General features: G+C 44.6%; 1 protein-coding gene across 1 annotated transcript in view; it reads right to left on the bottom strand.

Annotated features, from left to right (window-relative positions):
- FRAS1 (Fraser extracellular matrix complex subunit 1) overlaps positions 1-18,484 on the bottom strand; it is a 263,048-nt gene that overhangs the window by 65,606 nt on the left and 178,958 nt on the right. The window contains exons 40-46 of the mRNA XM_040967150.1: positions 16,377-16,512; positions 12,799-12,989; positions 11,664-11,817; positions 10,314-10,577; positions 9,500-9,688; positions 7,949-8,068; positions 6,889-7,068 (exon numbers count right to left, since the gene is read on the bottom strand). Of these exons, the coding sequence (XP_040823084.1) occupies positions 6,889-7,068; positions 7,949-8,068; positions 9,500-9,688; positions 10,314-10,577; positions 11,664-11,817; positions 12,799-12,989; positions 16,377-16,512 (1,234 nt within the window). The remainder of the gene's footprint in view (positions 1-6,888; positions 7,069-7,948; positions 8,069-9,499; positions 9,689-10,313; positions 10,578-11,663; positions 11,818-12,798; positions 12,990-16,376; positions 16,513-18,484) is intronic.

Here is an 18,484-nt window from a genome sequence, read left to right as displayed (position 1 = left end):
GACTGGAATGATAGGAAGACAGAGTCCACACCTGCAAAAGCATCCTCTGTGAGATGCCTTTCCTGCTTGCCCCCAGCCTTTCTGAGGTGCTCACTGTCCTCTGGGCTGCCACATCCCCTGTCATGTTCCTGATATCACTGTTGAAATTCGTGTGTATTCATTTACATACCTGTCTCTCACTCTCAAAGCTAGTTTTGTAGCAGATGCTTAGTTGTGTCTGTTGAGGAGAGGGAATGAAAGAGGGGGATGCTATTCTAAGATAATAGAGGAGCCTTAATATTTAGCTGTAACTCGGTCTACAATGGCACCTCATGCGGTTCTGCCTATTGTTTGTGGGCATTCCTCAAAGATTCAAGGGTACAAGGTTGGTCCCTAGTGTGGCAATATTAAGAGGTATTAAGAGGTATTAAGACCTTTAAGAGATGAGCTCACTGGGAAGCAGTGAAGCCATTGTGGGGTGGGGCTTCACACTTGAAAGAGCCAAGTTGTACATGAGAGAGTGAGTTGTTAAGAAAACAGCAAGACTTCCCATTTCCCAGTTTGGCTTCCTGTCTCACATACAAAATGGCTTGTGGGAATCATTTTTTAAAAAATAAGGATTTATTGATTTGGCAGAGTTGCAGAGAGAGAGTTAGAGAGACAGAGAGAAGAGGAGGCAGAACCAGAAACAGATGCATCTATCCACTGGCTTCCTCCCCAAAATGCTGGCTATGATCAGAGCCGGGCAGGCCAAAGCCAGCAGCCAGGGGCTCAAACACTTGGGCCATCTGTCACTGTTTTTCCAGGTGCTTCATCAGGAAGCTGGATCAGAAGTGGAACAGACAGGACTGTTAACTTTCACCTATTTAGGATGCTGGCATTACAGTGAATTAAGTAGCTATGCAACAACCCTAACCCCAGGATGTGAAGATCTTAAGTGCTATCTTAAACAGCTTTACTGCTTTTTTTTTTTAAATAAGGAAAAGTGAGTGGGCATGCTAATAACAGAACTATTTGTATCTGGTGAATAAAAATATTGCTTCTTATGGCTGCTAGCATACTGACAACGCTGGCATTTCAAACAGAATTTGGATTAGCCAAGTAATAGCCAAGAAGCAGCATCGACATATATGAACATGCAGTACATGGATGAGACTCTACAAACAGGGAGAAGGAATCCAATGATCACGCCCTGTGTGCACAGCTGGGAATGTCCATCTTCCCCAGCAGTGCACGCATCCCAAGCAGCAGCAGCAGCACAGTACGGATTGCTGGGCTGGATGAGGCAAAGCTGAGCACAGGGCCCTGGGACCTGACTGTGGCCTCTGTTCTTCTCACTGTATTTCCTCTAGTCCAGTGAAAGCTGAGCAAGCCACCGAGGCTCCCCCTTCAAGCCCCCTTGAGCTAGTGCTCAAGTCAAAAATCTGGCGCATGTGCTCTTGTGATTCCAGGGCAAAAAGCCCACTTCCCTGAGAATGTTCGGACTGAATGTAAAAGGCCAGGAGGCCTGCTGATCAGCTGGGGTAGGGAAAATTTTTGAAAACACTGTTTTTGAAAAGTGATTTGCCATAGCTTTAATTAAACTCCTTTAAGGAGTGAGAACTTGGCAGCAGAAAATATAAATCTGTGGGCAGGACCTTCCTAACTCCTAACAAAAGGAGGTGCCCTGCCAGGCTGTGCAGCAGCCATAGGATTGAAGCATTTATGACTGCTAGGTTCTATCCTTACGCTGTTCATTTTGGTGGATGTCTTGAGGTGAACAGTAAACAGAGAGTGACAGGGCTTCGAATCTGTTGAAGTTGAACTTGTCATTTGCTCGACTCTGACGTCTGTATGGATGTACAGGGGTTTATTTACAAGTTCTCAAATGGGGGTAGGATGGGGAATGGGTCAGGAGATATGCCTTCTTGCTCACCTTCTCAGGGTTGCATGAAGCCGAGCACTCTGCATTGAAAAGTTCACCCCAACAAACCAAGAGGTTTGGTGGCTTCTAGACACCTCTGGTGTCACCTGTGGGATTCAGGAGCCATCCTCAGCATGATGCCCTCAGCTGGCCCTGTCCCACATGATGCCTTCAGCTGCAAAGTGGATTCAAGGCTCAGGTTCAGCTCTCGGGGGCTGCCATCAGGAGAGGAAAACACTTGGGGCTGCTTTACTCAGGAGAGGGAAGGAGCCACCTGGTTACCTGCCAGCAAAGTATCACCTGATGTGTTTGAAATGTCTGTAGAAATCCTGATGGATCGCAGAGCGTGTGGCCTCATGCAGTCATGGGGTCACATGTCATCACCACCTTTGAGGAAGGTGTGTGGTAGCTGGCAAGGGCGTGCCAGCATGAGGCAGCCCACTTTGAAGCAAGGCATTCACTATGTCATGAACCATATACTCCTTTATGATGATCATAATGGACACCCAAACCTCCTGTCAGCTAGTGATGTCATAGCTGTCAGGACAACACGGCTCGATATATTCCTCATGCATTTGTGGTGATGCAGTGTAAAGGAAGCCAGTCATAGATTGGTACAGCACATACAGTGATACACAGCACGTTGATAATGATCACAAACAGCAATGTGACGGGCTTACGCATGGGCTCTCTTCCACTTTTTACAGTGATGTTAGGGTGCAGGCCCACTCCAACAAAGGCTGACTATAAACTAGTCTGTTGAGGTTGTCTGCTATGTGACAGTGCTCATGCTTCTGGTATCTCATGACTGCCTGGTTTGCATTAAGAGGCTGTACTGACTGGCAGGCCCACAGCATCACACAAAACACACAGTGTGATGCTTGCATGGTGGTGAAGCTGCTCAAGGATGCACATCTCTGAGTGAGGCCCAATGTGTGGCTGTTTTCTGGAAGCAGTAGCTGCTCAGCTCATCTTGGTGCATGTGGTAGGGGACTGAAGTGAGCCAGGGGGCGGGGGGCTGGGTCGCCACTAGCCTCTGGAGCTGTGCTGATCTCAGCATGCTGCACTAGGAGTCATCTCAAAGTCAAGGCAAGGTCTCAGACTCCAGATGCAATGCGGTAGTCCAGTGTTCCTCACTAACAGTGCTATTAGACTCCTGAACAGAACAATGATTTAAGCCAGGACTCAACACATTCCCTGTGGGACATGTAGCAACCCCATTCCTGCTCTGTAAATGTGTGTGTAGTTCCTATCTGAAGAAGGAAGACCACTTGCACCCCAGGGTGGCAAACACAGGCACTGTCTCCTGAGAACCAGTGTTGCACTGGAATTGGTTAAATTCCAATAGGACCCTTCTCTGATTTTAAAAAGACAATTCCTGCTGGTATTGTGGTGCAGTCAGTTAAGCTTCTGCCTGTAGTGTCACCATCCAGTATGGATGCTGGATTGCATCCTGATTGTTCATTTTTCAGTACAGCTCTCTGCTAATGTGAAAGCAGTGGAGCATGACCCGAGTGCTTAGGCCCCTGCACCCACATGGGAGACCTGGAGGAAGCTCCTGGCTTTGGCCTGACCCAGCCCCAGTTATTGTGATCATCTGGGAAATGAATCAGTAGATGGTTCTCTCTGTCTCCCTGCCTTACAAATAAGTGATTTCTAAAAAAAGAAAAAGAAAAAAAAAGACAATTCTGATTACTAGCTAAGTAACTGGATGCTCAGCAGGAACTACCTCTCAGCTTTGCAGGACTGTTTTCTGCCGGGGCTGAGATGAAAGCAACATGACTTCTTCCAGTAATGCTTCTAACAAACAGATATAGGCGCTTGCAGTTTCTTCCCACTCCCGCTGACTGGGGCAACAAATACAATGGTCACCTTGGGCCAAGATGGATGCCTCGGATTGAGGGTCACTGAGCCAGCCCAGGCTCCAGGGCCACCTGCCTTTGTTCTGGGAGAAAAAGATTTTTTTTCTTTTGCTTAAATTGTTGTTATTTTGGGATCTCTGTTCCAGCAGCTTAGCTTCTATCTTAGCTTTTGCACCTGCCTTTCCTTATGCTCAGAGAGAAAGTCTAGGAGTGGAGGGAAATCCTGGCAGGAGGGTACAGCTCCAGCTATGAAGGGCAGTACACACAGGACTGCTTAGACCCCCACATGCTGGACCCTCCTCAGGGGTGGGGGCTTAAACTTGTCCTCTGCACAGCTTGCAAAGACGTATAACTCTATGAGAGAAAAGACAGGGCTTTCATACCACTTAGTCTAGAGAGAACGGCCATCAGTTACACTCAGCTGACCCAGAAAGACAGCATGGGGTTAAGTACATTTCACAATGGGCCACCAAGAGAGTGCCAGGGCTGGCGGTTAACGACTATTCCAGGAGGCGTCCAGTCCCCAAATAGCTCAGCATTCACATTTAGGAAGACACTGGCCTAGAAGTCGCTGTGCTCTTGCTAAGAACAAGCCAGCCCTGACTCCTGGTAGACCCATCCTTTCTGTTGAGGCACATGCTTTGTTCTAAGTCAGCCAGCTGCTTCTAAGAGGCTGGTGAGAAGTCAAGTGTACTTCCTCCAAGGGGAGACCTTCAACGCTTGAAAAGAATCAAACATGAAAATGTACCCACTTGGAGGAGACAGGAAAAGAAAGAATTCCGGTCATGTCCACAGAAGGGGCTCAGTGTGGGGTTGGTGGCGAGGGAGGGGCAGTGGGGACAGCTCACACCTACTGGCAATGGAAGGGTCCCAAGACAAAAGGGGCAGACACTGGAACTCTGCATCCCCCTCGCTTAGAGTGGCAGGAAACAGGCAGATTGAGAAAAGCTGGCACGGGTGGGGGAAGACACAGACAGATTAGGAAGTTCTGCTTGTGGGGAAAGGGTGTGTGAAGGAACCACCCCAGGTTGAGAGAGTGTTCCCCCAGTTTTAGAGGATCCTGTTTTGGGACTGGGGAGAAGGAGCTGGACCACCTACCCCTCTCTCCTTAAGTAGAATAGGTTCTGTTTTGGCAGTCCAATTTTAAATCTAGAAGAGCCTGGAAATACGTAACCAAGAAAGATTCTATAGTACCCCATGCTGGGCTCTTCACACAGCCTGGGATCAGCAAAGGGCAGGGGCCTGTGACTTAGCAGCAGGTGGGCAACTGGCGGTGCGTGGATGAAGCTTGCCACTTTGTAGAGCTCTGTAGAGTGTGCATGTAGTCACCTTACACAATTGCCAAGAATCTGCCCTTTCATCTTTGGAGAGATACCATCAGCCACCTGACAGAATCCTGGCAGAAGCAATTAGCTCATGAATTATTTATCAAATATCTCATGCAGCCAAGCTCTTGCGGGGTACTGAGCTGCATACTTCCTTCCAGGAACTCCAGGACAAAAGGGCAAGCCACCTGCTTGTGTCTGCATAGGAGATGGGAGGCAACCTGTCCATTCCTCTCTGTAGCATTCTGCCTTGTTGGCCCAGCACTCCCTCCTCCTCCATCACCCTGGGCTCAGACATGCTCTACTCCTGTCCCACCTCTGCCTGTCCCCCTTCCACTTTTCAAAGCCCATCTCCCTGCATATTCTCCCTCATTTATTTGGCTGGTCTCCGTGGGTCTTGACCCTGCTTTGCCTGGCTGACACACTTTAGGCTGTGTCCCCCTAGGGAGCTCTCTGTCCACAATACTTTTGCCTTGCGGGAGCCTGTGTGGCTACTGCACTTCCCAGCATCTCAGGATGCTCAAATGCCATTCTGTTGTTCAGGACGCCTCTTACTTGCTCCTTGCGCTCCTCCCTAACGTCTGACATAGCATGTGAGCTGTTTGCCTGTGTGCTCACCGCCTGACTCTCTGGGCACGGGCTCCCCTTCTGTGGCCATTTCCCTCGCTGAATGAATGAAGACTCTGTAATGTAAACTTCAAAGAAAACCATAGAAAATCCAAATCTTGAACAAGCTGGCACTTCCTTTATGCCCTAAGGAATAATGACAATTTTTACCTTCAAATGACTTACTCAGTAAACATCTCTCATCCCTCATTTCACGCAGCTGCTAGTTACTACAGGTTCTCCCTTGAAATTCCTTTCTTTATTCGTTCAACCAAAAATGGTTTAATGAATACATCCTAGGTGCCAGGCGTTATCTCTCAAATTGTTCTCATCTTAGTCTTACACCAACACCCCTCAAGACAAAGCTTCTGTACCACCTAAGGGGCCAGTGTGAAACATCCAACCACTGCCATCACCTCCTTTTGCATTCCTCTGGTTCAGCCTGTTGAACACTACCTGATATCTTGCACTTCCCTTCCCTGCCTACATTTTTCCATTGATACCTTGTTGCCTTCTGAATTAAAGGTTCCTAAGCCAACCTCGAAGACCATCTTTATATTCTCAGTTGACCTCTGGGCCCTGTCACCTGCTCTTTTCAGAATAGAAGGTTCAGCTTTACTGGCCCAATCATCACTTTTTTTTTGTTTGTTTGTTTCCATGCTGGTCCCATTTCTGGGAAGAAAACAATTTCTGTTTGCCCCAAATCTGCCCCAAATTTCTTCTTAAATGCTACCTCTGGGCCCTTTTCCACCTAATACTTAATTATTCTTCCAACACCAGGTTTATTCCTTTTCTGCTAACACTTCCCATGTTTCCTAAGTTGCAGCTCTCGGCTGAAAGAGTACTCTGGAGGGGGAGGTATGTATTTCATTTATCTTTGTTTCCTGAGCCGAAGCTACATTAGAGTCTTGTTCTGTACACGGGCTAATATATAATCTGTCACGATGAATTTTCAGGTATGGTGAATTGCAGTGAGCCATGTATTTAAGGGAGTGTAGACAAAGAAAAAGATGTGTGTTGACTAGTTAGGAAGATGTGGTTTTTACCTAAAATTTCTGCCATTCACTTTCAGCAAATAATTATCAGATAGCTACTGTGTAAAAGTACAAGGAGGTAAATAATGGTATACATTGATGAGGAAGACAAAGCAGATTCTAATGCCTATATACACATAATGTTGTTGTCACTAAGTTCCAACTGAAACGAGTCTTACCGGGTGATGTGGCATGTTCCAGGTGGCCCAGCTGGGGTTGCCTGGTGATTCTGTAAACCAGGTCTGCGGGATCACTGTCCACATCAGTGGCAGATAGCTGCAAAGTGGTGATTTTCTTCACTGAGTTCTCATCCAAGCTTAGCCCTTTGTTGGTGATGATGATGGGTGGGGATTTGCCTTCTGAAAACATCAGAAACAGTGACTGAAAATGGGATGTTTTCTACCTCCTTCCTTTAGTTCTGGCCCTGACACTTGGGGCAATTTCAAATAATCTTTTTTATTATTATTATTAATTACATTGCATTATGTGACACAGTGTTATAGGCACTGGGATTCCCCCCACCCCTCCCCGAACCCTCTCCCCATCGTGGATTTCTCCACCTTGCTGCATTACCACAGTTCAGATTCAGTTGAGGTTCTTTCATTGGAAGTATTTACCAAGCATAAAGTCAGTATCTTATTATCCTAGTGGGTTCAATGATTTCTTGGTGAGACCATCTCTGGTCTGAAGGTAAAGCCAGCAAAGTATCATCCCAATCAATTAAAAGCCCTGACATAGCATCAACAACCATTTACAACCTTATGGCATTAATTGACATGATATTGATTAACAACATGTTAATAGGAAAATGCGGGTTCTTAACTACATCCTGTGACTTCTTCATAGACATTTCAATTTTTGGTTTATATTCAACCGGATTCCATACAGCTCAAAATGGCTATAGATTACTATTCAGCTGTCTTGTCTATTTTTATTTTTGTATTTAGCTGTTTATAGTGTTGAAGCGTGATTTTGCTGAACTTAGTTGTTTTTCGGATGGTCTGAACTGGCTTATAACTCTAGCATTGCTAGAATTTCAAATAATCTTTATAGCTGTCCCTTTGAGAGGGCAGCAGGGAGCCAGAGGTTCATGTTACCTAGAGAATATAATTTCTCCATCTCTGTCCCATCGAGGTAAAGGACAGGGCTCAAGTCTCAAGATCAGTCTCACACTGTAAACTTCATAACCTCTAGATCTGCTGAAGTTTCTTTATATTAGGCAAAACTAATCCTCCTTACCTGAAACTTTGATGGAAAATGACTGGCCCATCAATTGGTTGCCTTTTCCATCAACCACATCAAATTTAAAAGGAAAGTTCCCACTCGGATTTCCTGCTCCATGATTGTATTCTACTTGCCCTAAAAATAAGGGGAAAGCAACAAGATGTATTGTTAGTGCTCTCTGTCTCCATGTAAGTGAGAATTGGGACTTCTGCTGGCATTCACACTCATGACTCAGTTGACAACTTCCTCTCTCTGATGCTGCTTTTGACATTTAATATAAAGTTCTCAATTTTCCCCTTTCCTTTCTCTATTGAATGGCATATAACCAAAGAACGTCTCCTAACAAAGTCACCCTCAATAACATTTCTTACGGTTGAGGCTCAGCCTTTCTGGAAGATCAGTCAGCCTCTCGAGGAAGGCCTGATGAAACACATCCCTGAAGCAGGAGGTACAGCAACCACACCTCCACTCCTTGGAGTGACCGTATCATATCTCCACTTTGTGGCACAAGAGGAAATTAAGCCTCACCTCAGAACCCTTCATTCCCCATTGTCTGGGACCTGGACCAACCTGGCTATAATCAAGCAGCCAATAAGCACTGCACAGAAATCCCAACATCATCTTAGGCAAAAAGTCCAAAGATGGAGAGGCGGGTGGATGGTGCATTGTGTTTTTGGTTAAACCCCAGCATCATTGCTAAGAACCTCTCAATGTAAATATAACCAAATGTCTGAACTCATTTTATAAAAGCAGATGCCACGCCAGGGACAAATTAAGAAACAAGTTCCCTTTGTGCTTCAAGCCTGTCCACTAAAACACAGACAGGGCCATTGTAAATTCAGCTTCTGTCAAGCTTAGAGCTTCCTACGTGGACCAGATGCTTGTCTCAGCTCCTCAGCGGCACACTGGATTTTCCACTACTACAGAGTCGCACAGCATCTCGTGAGCCTGGACCACCTTTGCTCTCCAATATGTCACTTTTAGTTCTTTCTTCTGCCTCTGACGTCTCAGTACAGTAACCATGTAGCATCTGACGCTGATGCGTGTTCCATCAGCGTTTCCTGGACAAGGCACATGATTGCCCCCAGGTAGCACTGATTTATGCCCCTCCCTTTTGCTTAGTTCATGAACTTGTGCACACTGGGGAGTACAAAAGGGATATAAATTGCTTACAGAAGGCAGGCATAATTTTCCCCTTAATCCATCCCAGCACACCGCTTTCTTTCTTCTCTCAAACGCACTTTTGAGCATCACAGCAATCCATAATAGCTCTATAATAGCCCCAAGTTTCATCAGTGCTGTGTCGAAGCCTGAGTGCATTTTAGCCAAGAAAGACGGGTTTATTTAAGAACAAAGGAAAGCAGAAAAGGAAGGACAGGACAGGAAAAAAACAACAACAAATAAAAGAAAATGAGGTGACAAGAGGGGGAATAAATGAAGCCACAACTCAGTTCTTATTGAAAACAAACACTGCATAATTCACTGCCGTAGCCTGCCAAGCACTCTGAGCTCAGAACTACAGGCAGGGACTGTGGAGTCTTCTTAGGTAGGAGAGAAGCGGCTGACCTTGGCTCACGTCTGCCTGTGTGAAACTTCGGAGGGGACCTTTCACAGAAATTTTCTGCAGGTTGTCCTGTGTAACCATCTGCAGGTGCCCTGTGCCAGGATCTTCTTTCATGATGTACACCACCTGAAGGTCATCCGAGTTGGGATCTGTTACTTTCAGGTGCTCCTCCGTGATGCGTGCTACAGATCCTGGGAGAGAAGACAGCAGATCCTTCCTCATCATGTGCTTGGAATGAGATGTCAAATGAGTTTAGGAGATGAGAGGCTAAACTATCACACCTAGACCCACAGGTCTAGGTACTAGGCTCTTAACTTTCTGTTTCCAGCTCAATGAATTTTCTAAAAGAAAAAAAAATTTTTTTTTAATGACAGAGAGACAGATCTTCCATCTGCTGGTTTACTCCTTAGTCATCAACAGCCAGGGTGCAAAAGGCTGAAGCCTAGAGACCGGAAATCCCATATGATTCTTCTATGTAAGAAGCATGGACCCAAGTACTTCAACCATTGCTCGCTGCCTCCCAGGGTACAAGTTAGCAGGAGGCTAGAATTAAGAACAGAGCCAAAAGTCGAACTCCAGCACAGTGATGTAGAATGTGATTGTCCCAAGATGCCTCACCACTGGGCAAAACACATTTCCTTATCACTCATTCTTAGTTGTCCCTAAAACAATGGTTCTCTAAAACTCAAGCATTTACAAGTACAGGCCAGTCAGTTGATGATCCCATAGAAACAATACTATGGGAGGAAGGACCACCCACTGGCCAAAGAGGAAATGAGGGTAGAAGGACCATAACGACTCTATTTCTGTGCTTACCTGCTGAGAGCTGTAGGCCTCGGTTGATAACCAAGAGAGAGGAATCACTGGTAGGCAGTTCTATGTGGATCTCCATCCTCCCTGTGTCCACGTGGTAGCCATCAGTGAGGGAGAACTGGAACTCATCCACTGCTACTTCATGGTTGCCAGGCAGGTACCCAATCAGCCCAGCTAGCACATCCTGGTAGGTAAAGGCAGAGCCCTGGACCAAAGCTGTCCCATTCTCCAGGGGCTCAGAAGCAGTAAGTCTCCGCAAAAGGTGACCTGAGGAAATAAGAATAGACAATGGCAAAACACACTCACATATGACATCAAAGAATTGGCCTCTGATTTTAACTAATATGAGAGTGGGAATACATCACGTACCTAGGAAGCTCTTGGTGATAAGCACAAAGTACTGCCCTATTAGCTCACCTACAAATAACGATGACAAAGTCCCACTTTTCCTGCTTAGAAATGTCTGATGGAGATGTAGACGGATGTGGTTAAACAATGGAAGAGTTGTCACATTTCCCTTCATTAACTCAAACTCACTTGTAAACCTTCTAAACTTTACCTTTCCCATTTGCAAACTGAGAAGAGCATCCTTCACTCACTGCCCTTCTTAAGGCATCTGGAGAGGATGCTGTGAATATGTTTTAAATTCAGAAAGATACCATGCATCTGCAGGTATGAGGTTTGTGTTTTCAAAGGAAATATGATGCAATGAAATGATTAGAGTGCTTCCGCAATTGAAATGAGTGAAAGAAGGCAAGCTATAATGCCAACACATTCTGCTCTTCACTCTGTCAGCAGCAAGGGTTTCATCTATAAAGGACCAGTTGGGCATTATGGCAGAATGGGACACATCGTTTAGGCTACCCTGGATTAGTTAATTACAGCAGGATGGTAATGAGAAAAGTAGGTAGAAGATCCATACAATGATTTTTTTTTTCATTTTGCTTATGTCAGGAAAGTGTTTTCTTCCCAAATTAATACAAGTTTCTGTCTAGTATACCATTCCGAGGCCACATGGGAAGGCCCAGGATTCCAAGGCAATGGTGCACACACTGAAAAGAGGAAAAGCTGGCTTTGAAACCCACTCTGCTTCAGGTTTACATGGGAAAGTTAGATAACAGTTGAAATAAAATTTGAGGCAACACTATCCGAGAATTTGGGATTTTTAAGCAACCAGTGTCTACCATAACCCCAATGAATACTAACCAGCTGTGATTTTGATCACACTTTGATGCAAAGAATGGACCACAAACAAGAAAAGCAAAGGAATAACCAGCTGAAATCAATGTTTTTATTCTAATAACCCATTGGGCACCTCAAATAAGAAGGCTTCCATTGCAGTGCGTGCCTTACCGTGAGCAGGCAGTCTTGTCAATACAAAGATCAGCTCATTATCTGGGGTGTCTAGGTCTTGCAGACTCAATGAAGAATTGCTTATCACCACTCCTGAGCTCAGGCGCACACTGAGCGGCTGCAACATCATCCTTGGTGGCTCATCGTTCCTCCTCTGATTCAAACATAAATATCAGGTCTCACACAGCCATCAATTTAAAAGGTAAGCAAAGGTGCACTATTTAGAAGAAGTATCATTGCTTTGGAAAATTTCACTATTAAACAGCATTTAATGCCTCACTGTCTTTACTTCCCAACAGAAATGGTTCACTTGAAAAGAGAGCACATCATACAAAGTGCTTCCTGGAAAGTAAGTGGCTACACATCTTATGAAAATCTTACAGGAGATCTCTCTAAGTATAGTGACCATAATCTCTACACTACAAATATGAACATGTGATAACTTGACAAATACAAGTAACTGGGAGATCAAAGAGCACACTGAGACTGTCTATCTCAGCACCTCGAAGAGGTTACCGTGTCTGAAAGCGGGGGCTTCTAAACTACCCCTGCCCTTGTGCCAGTCCTGGTTCTCCATTGTGCCTGCAGAGCGCTCAAATTTCCAGATGTCTTATTTTCCCAAGGTAGAGGTATTCCATTTCCAGATTGATCTTTTGTTTCTCTTTCTCTCTGGCATAATAGAGCAAGCCTATGTTTTTGCTCAAGTGAGAATAGATACAACATAAAGAAATCCATTTCTTTGATGTTACAATTAACTTAATAAATGCATCGGAACTATAAGAAAAGGCAAGTATGCAGAGAGAACCAAACACAGTCATTGCGGAGAAAAACAGGCATGCTAATTTTGATCTCAAGATGTGTTGGGCAAAGCTTCTCTGGCTCTCTGATCTTTTTCATGCAGAAAGGATACATTTTACCCTGAAATGGAAATTCAGATTTCCAACTCGGACCTTTCCCAAAATGCCAGCCTTAACTCTACAAGTTTTCTGAAGGTCAGGGTTATATTTTAAAACTGATCTTTAAAATAGAAGGTCATATCCAATCTTCTTCATTCTGGAGTCTGCACAAAGAATGTTCTCTAACGTTAGGATTCTGTGGCCACATGCTCCACTTGCCCAACTGTCAAAGTCTTTACCTCAATGGTGATGTTGATGCTGTGAATTTCTGAGCGACTTGTTCCATCACTCACATAAAAACTGAAAATGTCATGGGTTGGCTCAATGCTTTCATGCACACTCTGGAAATAGTAAATGGAGTTCTCTAAGACATCTTGGATAGGGAATGATGCCTCCAGGTTGCTGGTAGTTTCTGGGCCAAAACGATCACCTGCATGGAAATCAAGAGAGATCTTTGACCCCAATCCACTAGCCCTTTCTCACTAAGATGCAACCAGAAAATAAAGCATTCTCAAAGAGACGAACCTATTGTGCTTAAGGATACACCTGGGAGAATGGGCAAAGTGCAAAACCAGAAATTGAGAGACTGTGAGTCAGATCTAAGTTTCTGCACGGCTTATTTTTCATCTTTAAGTGGATGTCTGTATCTATGGAGCTGTCACCACAGAGAATCAAACGATACAATATCAGGAGAGCATTCAGAGTGTTCTTATTTGCCAACACATAGGCTCAGGCTCAGTGCTTTTTTGGAGCAGAATCTTTTGATGTCATACATCTTGGGGCAAGTAAGAATATAAGCAGCAAAGATTCTACCTTAAGTTCCAGTCAATTTCAAAGACACTCTTTGGGGACTATCCTGAAAGAATAACATTCTTTCTTTCCATAACAAAAGGTGAACTGTATACTTTTTATCCAGGATTCATTTCCTCCAGGATGTTTTCATTTTATCTCTCAGTGCCTTAAGCAAACCTTAGTGAGGGCTCAGAGCCCAGCCTGGGAGGCAGTACACCAAAACTATGTGATGTTTGAGTACCATTCAGTGTGCAGGTGGCTTCCAGCTGCTGACATACCAGCTGCCATTTAAAGCTCCACAGAAAGTGCTGTATCCACTGCACTCTTCTTACCCCAATCCCAAACACAGCAAAAAGCCCATGGCAGGAATCATCAGTGTCTACACAACAGATGTTTTAGCTCTTATTTGATTTCAACCTGAGTCTGTCTAATTGATGGATGTTAAATTGTTACCACAATTTTCTCCTAGGGATAGCAGATAAAAGGAGACCTCTGTGTCTACCATTTCCTGGGTGTGTATCAGTAAAGGAAGGTAGAGCTAGCTGATCTGAATACAAGCTCTCCCTTCTCTATGATCCTTTGCAAAGAGCAGATCATAAATTAAAAAGACCATTCTTTTCCTGAGCTGTAAATAGTGGCATATTTGTTGACATCTCAACAGAAAGATGAAGAATGAGAGTGTTTTCTTAGCAATTTATTAGAAAGAAGAGTTTAAAATCCATGTTTTTCTTCAGTGACATGAATTTTCTTTACTACTCAGACTTGGTTTCTCTGGATATCAGAAGTGTAGAGAGAGCTAAGCGGGCCAGGGACCCAATCATCCCTTGGACATAGGATTGGTGTTTTCAGAAGGAGCTGCTAAAATTCCTTTCGGTGTTTACATTTTCCTTCCACGGATCGCTGCCGATAGGGGAAATGGGACTTATCTGAGTCAAAAAGAGCCTACGTAAATGATGCCTAAAAATAGGCACGTGTATAATCACAATTCAATCACTGGAACACAAGTTATTCAACAAATCAATCTGACACCGAAGCTGTAGGCACCACATTCTGCCAGTTTTTAAAAACTGTACCTTCTATTTTTAAATGTAAATAATTCCTATTGGCGTGCTTACTCTCCTTCTTAAGCAGAAGGGCCTGTGTACAAATTTAATATCATTAGGGCTAGGATGCAGACTTGCCATTAGAGGTGACGAGGTGGGTCCTGTCCTACTTGTGCCTACATGAATGTAGATTCCACATCATCAGATTGTCTACTTGAAAATGCATCAGTCTATTTCATCTCTTTTGTTGGCATGACACAAAAGTACCATCTATCTGAACCACATTTAAGATGTTCTTCTGATTGGCTGGACTTCGAGCATAGACAGCTGGTCTCATTAATATAAAGCGGACTCAACTCTAAACAGAAGCAAAGGGGTATCTCCCTTGGAGAAAAGGGTGGATCTGAGGCTCATGAACCTTAGCACAGTTACTCTGAACCCTGAACCTAATGCCTTTTACTTTCTTCTAGGTTTATACCAATGTTATTGAACGTGGCCTGTGGGACAGCGGCAGTGGCAAAGGCAAGCTGGTGAGAAATACAAATTCCTAGACAATGCCCGCCCCCACAGGATCCCTTGGGCTGCCGCCCAGGTAACTGCTTTCTCAAGCTCCACACATGATGTTTGAGAACTCTTTTTCAAGGAAGCTGAAGTTTGCTAGACAGCCAACTTTTGGGGCAGTGGGACACTTTTCTGTGGGGTGTACATGCACATTAATGTGAAATAGGTTACAGAGGCTTAATAAGAAAGAGGCCACACATGGAGAAGACATGACCTGGAGGGCAAACACTCCTTCAGTATTTGCTACCTTGCTCATACCCTCCCCTCTGTCCACAACAACTCTCACTAACCCTTCAGGCTCTGCCTCCAAAGTCACTTCCTCAGACTTTTTTTGCCTTCCTAGTCAAAAGTAATTGCTTTATTTGATGAACGCGAGCAGTATTCAACTTCTTTCTCTGACCTGGCATTTGTCACTTATTGTGATTTCTCTATTTTTCCCTCTCTATTTACATGAGGTAAATTTTGTGTCTTATTCATCTTTCTAGCCTCTGGATCACACACAGGTGTTTGTTGAAACAAATCCGAGCACATGCTGAAAACACGATAGGGAAGACTCAGGGTTTTACTGCAGGAGAACATGACCACCACTGAGTGAGTTTCCGGTAATCAAGTGCAATTTCCAGGCAGCATGCTGGCCAGACACCTGCAGTCCATGGTGAGGCAGCTGCTAGCTGCATGTCAATTAGAGCCATCTGCTAGTGCTCAGGGAATCTCACTGCAGAGGGACAGGGCAGGGACCTGCCAAGAGCTGTCTCAACTGTCACTCACAGCAGGTGTTAGGGGGCTGGAGACCATCCATGACTGCTTGCCTCTCCTGCCAGTGACACCCATCAATGGGTCCCCAAGGAGGATGAGGGGTGTGGAAAGAGAAACAGGCATTTTGACTCACGTTAGATCTGCGGAAGGGGCTCAGGCAGAAGTTGTGGTTCAAATAAACTGTGGCTGCCTCTCAATAGGACAGGAATTTTGATTTCCTTAACAGTTCTGCAATCCACCTGCCCATCTACCTCCAATGCTGACTTCTCTAATCCCTCTATCTTGCTCAATTTATTTCCATAGTGTTTATTCATGTTCTAGCATCTTCAACATTTCTCCCAGCACTGGTTGTTTTATTCATGAGCCTCCCACTCCTCAAACCATGAGCTGAGAAATCATAAAACTATAGGGTTTTGTCTGTTTTGATACTTCTAGATCCCTAGTGTTTTAAGAAGTATTCAATACACAGAAAATGTTGGATGCATTTAGTTAAATGAATAAAACCCTTCTACCCTCCTCCTTTCCTACCTTCCATTTCTTTGAAATAGTTCCCTTTCTCTTTGACTTCTCATGTCCAGGTCTCATCAGACCCAAAGACCTAACCAGCTCCTTGCCTCTTCCTCCCCTGCTCCCGATCCAAAGAAAGGTCACATGGCAACTGGTACCTGTTCCTGTGTTCTCAATGCAGCCATATTTGGGCAGGGCACTTAGTTTAATGACAGCATCCTCCTGGAGGTTGTCGTGGTCATCAGTGGCAAAGAAATGGTGAAATGAGAGTGGGGCTCTCCCCCCTTCTTCAACCTAGGAGAGAAAAGAATACAGGGAGTCTTCAGACGATTATACAGAACTGCAGTAAAACAGACCTGAGTTGCAAAGTACCACGTTGATGACCTTCTAGCACCAATTCTGCTTCTCCATGAAGGCAGATTCTCCATGGACAAGATGACAAATATGTGCACTGCCAAGGACCAGCAATCTTTCAACACATCCCCAAGCTCCACTCAGACATGATGACTTTTGCATCTCCCTTCAAAGCTGTGCTTAGTTCAGTGATGGATCTGGTTATAAAGCAGATCTGGCCCATTCCTATCAGCTACCTTGGTGCAGGTGCATGCTGGGATGACAGGAGCATTCAAAGGCCCACAGCTAGAGAATGATTGACGCAGACTTCCTGTGGACACTGTCAGGGTGACTGTCCCACAGGCTTTACTATCCAGAATTAAAGTCTCATGTTCTCCTTTACACTGTTTATGTATAGTGCATAGAAAGAAAGGGTTTACAGCACCTGAGAGCTAGCGCTCATCTTAACACTGAGGAGGAATATAAATCTATCTAAGTGGAGGTAGTTGCTCAAGCTACCTTTCTTCTTGAGGGCTCAGATTTGTACACTAACTCTGCAAGCTGAGCCTGGTGCTTATCACTGACCTGCTGGAAACAGTCAAGTCATTTCTCTTGGGACAACTATTGGTTCACTGTAGAAAGATCTGTGTAAATGATAAGTAGAAAGTCACCCTGAGTCAGGGAATGGGGACAGGAACAAGTGGTTTTTACAAGACATGGGAATAGAAAGCATGGCAAGCCTGTTGGAGCTGTTTAGAAACAACTGAGTTGTATGAATATTCAGCAGCTTGTCAAAGCCTGAAAAATGCCTGGACTTTTATCATTCGGGGGTGCATGTGCAACAGGAAGACAGAAACGAATGAACTTTTATGGAATCCATATCATGCACTGAGTACTGTGCTAGAGGTTTCATGCTATGCTATGAACTCTCAAAGAAATCCTTCACGTAGTAGGAAGAGTAGCATTTTGAAGGTATAAAGATTAAATTCTGGGTCCAAAGTTAGCCAACTAATATGTAACAAAACTGGCACTTCAACTCATGCCTGAGCAACTTCACTGATCAAGATATACTGTATTATCACCCTGTCCTCCCAATATCCCATCAACGCTGTTTAAAATGGTAGATTAAGTATTGATTTGATTTTGGAGGGCAATGTCCATAGTTTAGTTACTCTGGCAAGAGAAATTCTAACCCCATATTTGCACCCTGGGTTCAACATAAGGTTCCTTCCCTACTCCAGCTTTATGCTAGTGGAGACCCTGGGGGGCAGCAGGTGATTGGGTCCCTGAAACGCACTTGGGAGACTTGACTGAGTTCATGGCTTCTGACTTCAACCCTAGCTGGGGCCTACTGCAGGCATTTGGGGGGTAAATCAGCAAATGGGAGTTCTCTATTTCCCTCTCTATTTCTCACATGATCTATTTTTTTTAAAGGATTTAATTATTTATTTGAAGGTGAGAGTAATGGGGGTGAGAGGTAGCGATATCTTCTATCCACTGGCTCACTCCCCAGATGACCACAATGGCTAGCACTGGTCCAGGCTGAAGCTAGGAGCCAGGAACCCCATTTGGGTTTCCTGCATGGGTGGCAGGACCCTAATATTTGGAGCACCCTGCACTGATCTTCTACATTTGTAGGGAAGTAGATCAAAAGTGAAGCAGCAGGGACTTGAAGAAGTGTTTCATTATGGATGCCAGCACCGCAGGTGGCCTGTTACTTCTCTATGCTGCAAGGCCAGCTCCCTGCCTCTTAGATTATAAAAGAAATATTTACTAACAACACCTAGCATAGTGTCTAATATGTACGTATTTATTGACTAGATAATGTGGATCTACAAATTTGATATCTGCATCTAACCATTTTTATATTTTTTGAAAAGTCTGTAACTGGAAACCCTATATAGTTTGACATCATGGCCCAGATGTCTTGGAG

Source organism: Ochotona curzoniae, unplaced genomic scaffold (genome assembly GCF_017591425.1).
Source record: "Ochotona curzoniae isolate NIBS_2020 unplaced genomic scaffold, NIBS_Ocur_1.0 scaffold_4506, whole genome shotgun sequence".
NCBI lineage: Eukaryota > Metazoa > Chordata > Mammalia > Lagomorpha > Ochotonidae > Ochotona > Ochotona curzoniae.
The sequence above is the reverse complement of the archived record's forward strand: the minus strand, read 5'-3'. Positions and strand labels throughout refer to the sequence as shown.